This window comes from Penaeus vannamei, chromosome 10, assembly GCF_042767895.1.
Source record: "Penaeus vannamei isolate JL-2024 chromosome 10, ASM4276789v1, whole genome shotgun sequence".
NCBI classification, from domain to species: domain Eukaryota; kingdom Metazoa; phylum Arthropoda; class Malacostraca; order Decapoda; family Penaeidae; genus Penaeus; species Penaeus vannamei.
This window is the reverse complement of record NC_091558.1, coordinates 43,580,848-43,585,847: the sequence shown is the minus strand read 5'-3', so window position 1 is coordinate 43,585,847 and position 5,000 is coordinate 43,580,848. Positions and strand designations below refer to the sequence as shown.

General features: G+C 41.7%; 1 protein-coding gene across 2 annotated transcripts in view; it reads right to left on the bottom strand.

The window, feature by feature from the left end:
* Nucleotides 1-1,272: 1,272 nt before the first annotated feature.
* The window catches only part of Tmem131 (Transmembrane protein 131), a gene marked incomplete at its 5' end in the record, with an annotated part of 15,377 nt that continues 11,649 nt past the window's right edge, over nucleotides 1,273-5,000 (bottom strand). For both annotated transcript variants that reach the window (XM_070126713.1, XM_070126714.1), the window contains 3 exon segments: nucleotides 1,273-3,901; nucleotides 4,129-4,537; nucleotides 4,822-5,000. The exon segment at nucleotides 4,822-5,000 is cut by the window's right edge and continues 31 nt beyond it. In XM_070126713.1, coding sequence (XP_069982814.1) covers nucleotides 3,522-3,901; nucleotides 4,129-4,537; nucleotides 4,822-5,000 — 968 coding nt within the window.

Here is a 5,000-nt window from a genome sequence, read left to right as displayed (position 1 = left end):
GAATATGAGAACTGCTACCTCACACTCGAGCTTATAGGCAGGGCAGCTACTAAAAAATACGAGTCACCACAGCTGGCACATGGACGTCACTGAACAGGGCAATTTAAACGGCCATGAACAGGTTGGGCACACAAAGGGCAGCAGGCTATGGAGCGACGGCGTTTGGCTGGATGACCAAAACCCCAACGCTTCCTATTGATGAGGAAGGGGGTCGATATGGTCGGACTTGGTAAGGCAATCCACATTAATTCCATAAGGGAGGTCATGTCTACAAAGTTAATCTTGGCAATATTGACATGGGATTTACCTAGTGCGGTACTGGATTGCCACTGCATCATAATCTACAAGGCAGGTAAGTAGGTCATTTTCACAGTCTGAACGGTTTTTGTTGTATATATCTATAACATTTCCAGTATAAGTATCAAGAGTAGAGTAGTTATGTGGGGAGGGGGGGCATTAAGGATGAAGAGTAGCAATAAGGCAAGAGGGGGTAGATATTGAAGAAGATTGTTGTAGGAGATAGAGAGGAGAATGTTGGGAGAGAAAAGGGGTGCATTCTGAAGGTTGAGTCATGACCTGGATGGGTAATTCCGGATGAATAAGAGTTGTCAGTAAACGGATTAGTATCAATGGTCGGAGCCGTGGTCAAAGGATGGGGGGGGGATGCAAACACATGTAATTTGGCAGGTCTTTGGTACATTGGGACCCACGACATGGCGCAATTTTTGTCCTCCTTTTCATAATATGAAGGCATGCTAGGCTCTGTTGCGCACTTCTACTGCAACATTGATCACTTTGATTTCAGGCGCGCTGCATGACTGGCCGGGCGTGGCCATGTGTGGGTCTAAAGGCATTTCTGCAGTAGAAATCAGTTAGAATCGTTGTGTTGTTGGTTGGCCGCACGTCTGCCGAAGGTTCTGTCTAGTAAACGGCTTTTAGTAAGAACTGTGTATCAGTCAGTAGCATTCCTTCCACTCGAAATGCTACTGGAGTAAAACAGCTTCCTTTAAAGTGCACTTACTTATACCCCAAACCACCTAGTTTTCTTACATGTGAATGCTTTGTCACAAATTTTTATGCTACCACATATTTGTGTCTATTTTCCCCTTTTTTCCCCACATCATACACTGCCTCTGGAATTTCTACCTAATTCTTTCTATAAAGCCCGACCATCAGGGGCCATCTGAAGATATGATGCTTGTGGAAAACCTAGCGAAAGCTCCTTTAGAAGGGCACTGTTACTACTACATCAGGTGAAGATGAAAACACATGTTTAATTATTCTTTTTATTTTGTCCATCAAAAACACTCTTTGTTATGTCTGACATCTGCTCTTTCTCAAGTTCTTTTGAGATGGAAACCTGAATTACCGAGTTTCCTGCTTGGAGAATTATAAAATACTGTGAGTGGGAGAACACACAATACTGGTTGTAGCAGTAGGCCGGAGTACAGTCAGCAGGAGGTAAACATTTGACTGATAATGTTCTGGGTCGAGCTTCCTTTCAGCCAAAAGAAATGGTGGGCCGGCGTGTGAACCTTGGATGAAGGAATTTACGGTAAAAGTTCAATCATAGAAAGACTACTGATTTGGAATTCTCTCAAAATACCAAAAAACATCTACTGATGCTTTTCTTTTTTATTCTTTCTTTTTAGCTTGCAATCCATGGAAGAAGAAAGTTATTAGAAATCATTTCCCTTCTGTTAACTGTATCTCGGCCACTTCTGAAATACTGACTACCAGGATGGGCTGAAGAAGAACACGGATCTCGCAATTGCCCCTTCTTGCATTCATAATTCCTGCATTTCATCATCGTTAAGGATTGCTTTTATTCTGAGGCAAAGGTTGTCTATATGATAAGCACATGAATACTCTTTTTAAAAGAAAAGGAAATCATTCAATCATCCTAATTAATGCAGTGACTCACATAGCAATGGTGTGGCTGAGAAAGATTAGAGCCGGCTCTGGAACGCAACGCAATGTAGAATATCTGATGCTGAGAATTAATCATTATGGCACGTATAATTCGAGCAAATGTGAAGATGTGATGGATTCTTTCAATCTTTTTCAAAATGATTAAGAAAAAATTATTTTGTCCTTTCTTTATTATCTGCTTAGTCATCTCCAGTTGAAGCTTGTCTCTAAGGTAGTTAAATACCTTACTAAACATCTCTAAGCTTGTAACTGCTTTTTCTCCACTGTTACTCTCAATTCGTAAAACAACAAGTCATAAAAGTCTAGTGTGTACTGAGACAAAAAAAACTCATCTACATTTCTGTGCAACAAACTAATTTGTTAATCAAAATGTCGCTAAAAGAAATAAAAAAAAGGGGAAACATGTATTCTCTAAAAAAAATATATAAATTCTAAACTACATGCAAAGATAATTGCAATGATCAGTAGAGTAACACAATAAAAAAGATATATAAATTAAAACATTTGAACTTGGAAACGGAAAACATACTGTTTTCACTGCAGAAGTAAGTTATCTTCACTCAATATACCAATCATATCTTTTGACAGTCTAAACTGAAGAAGCTAAACCTTGCACAAATTTGAGTACACTTTTTCACTTTTGTAAATCATATAATTTACTAACAAATACATACAGTCATTACTTGTATATGATGATACACATATACATAACAAACATTAACTTACAAGCCAGCAAACAAAAGTATACACATATACTTGACACACCAGCTCTCTCATTAACAAAAAAACAAAAAAACAAAAACAAAACAAAACAAAAAAAAAGCTTATTGTATTCAAATCACAAAGGCACAACTTAAAAAAGCAAATACACATGTGTACAGACATACATACACAGCCACACTTTCCATAATTTCTTTCATACTGACACACTCGCAAGACAGAAGAAAAGAGATCAGTTTTTCTTGTCTCATTAAAAAAACTGTGTTTACTCTTGTATGACTGGAAAGTGATCTTTATTACTAAAATAAATTCAATATCTTCGGTTGATGAACGAAAAAAAATGCGAACTTTTTAAGTAAAAGGCCTTTTCTAGTAGTAATGGAACTACTTCCATCCTAGTTTAATTTTAAAATAAAAATAAAGATTTCTATGAGATGTAAGAAAGGAGAGGAAAGATGAGAGAGAGGGGAAGAAAAGAGAGGAAAGAGGAGAGAGAGGGGAAGGGGGGAGAAGAGAGAGGAGAGGAAAGGAGAGTGTGGGGAGAGAAAAGAGAAAATAAAGAGAGGGAAGAGGAAACTGAAGAGGAGAGAAAAGCAAGAAGAAAGAGGAGACGAGAGGTGAGAGGTGCAGGATATGAAAGAGAAGAGATGAGAGACGAAAAAGGAGTGTCAAGGAAAAATGATGAGAGATGATTAGAAAGAATAGAATTAAGAAAAGAAAATGGAGGGCACACCACACCCTCCCTTACATGTTTTCCATCTAAATAAACTTTTTACGCAAAAAAAAAAAGGGGGGGGGGGCTTCTTCTTCCTCATTGTCCACATGACCATTGTTAAGGACACACTGCTGCAGTACAGCTTCTGGCTCAGTTAGGCTTCCTTCTTGTTGGATACTGGTGGAGCCCACAGGTCACCGGTGTGGCCTGAGCCAGGTGCTGACCAGATGTTGTTGTCCGAGTGGAAGGGGTCAAAGCCCAGGCCCTTGGACACCGCTCCATTGGCGTCACTCATCACAGGCGGCGTTGAGGCCTTGGGCAGTGAGGAGGAGCCCCATGGTGAGGGCGTGTTAGGCGGGCATGAAGTCCCTTGATTGGACCAGAAGGGGGGCGACCAGATATTGGAAAGGGAGTCCCACAAGCTCGGCGGTGGAGTGCTGTTGGCGTTCATGCCCATGTTGTTATTGTGATAAGCACTGCCATCTGACCACAGTGAGCCACCCACCTGTGGGTTGCAGTACTGCCAGTCCTCATCTGAAACCAAAGAGATACTTGTCAGTATGAAAGGAGGCTGTAAATTTGGCATTAAATTCATATGCATTGTGTAATTCTAGAGTAGATAGCTTTAGGCTTCTTTTAAACTGCAATTAATCCATTCCTAAGACAGGTGAGGAGTGGTAGAGAAGGAGAAGTAGAGAGAGAGAATGTGTGAGAGGATAGATAGAAAGAGGTCCATTAAGAGGGGGAAAATTCAGCCTTACCTGTGAGAGGGCCATGATGCCGCACAAATTCATGTGCCTGCACAAGCCCAGGGGGTGGCCTCATGGCAGGCACTGTGAGAGTCTTGGGGTCCCACGAGTGGCTACTGTTATTGTTCTGTGGGCCAGACAGTGCAGCATTGTCTCCAAAGCCACTGTATAGGCTGCGTGAGTAAGCCTCCTCCTTAAGCCGATGCGAGTAATTGTTGTCAGGAATGGTAAAGAGTGAGTTACTGGACAGTGGTGGGACGGCTGCGCTTGTCACTGGGTTGGACGTACTGTGCAAGCCACCCATGCCACTGCTGTTCGTGCTGCTGCCTCCATTGCCCGCCTTCTGGCCAATGACACCTAGGGGCTTTTCAATCTTTTTCATCTCTGGTGGAACCTTGACGAAGGGTGTGACTTTGGCTTTCTGCAACGGAACATGGTAAACACTGTTTCATCTAGTGAAGGTTTTGACAATTGGTATGAAGTGAAGAACAGCAATGTAAACAATTTTCACACATTACCACTACTCATAACAAAATGAAAGAAACAAGAAAGATATCATAAATAAATGCAATTACATGGGGATCAAAAACAATGGCTGTTATTACTGTGGTCACTATCTCTATATCTACTAGTACAATTAAATCAAGAAGCTAAGAGCAACTCACTACTAAAGAGGTAAATGCTGTATATGATTCTATGCCCCACCTGCTTGTCAGTGCCGAGCAGAATGGCAGAGTAGGACGACTCCCTTGGTGCAAGTGGTTGTGGCTGCGTCTGGGGTTTGTTGTGGGTTGCCATCCCTGACGTTGACGCTGACGTGGCTGATGTACCATCACCCGAGGCTGACCTTGACTCGTCCCACTTTGGCACTGGCGATGACCCTG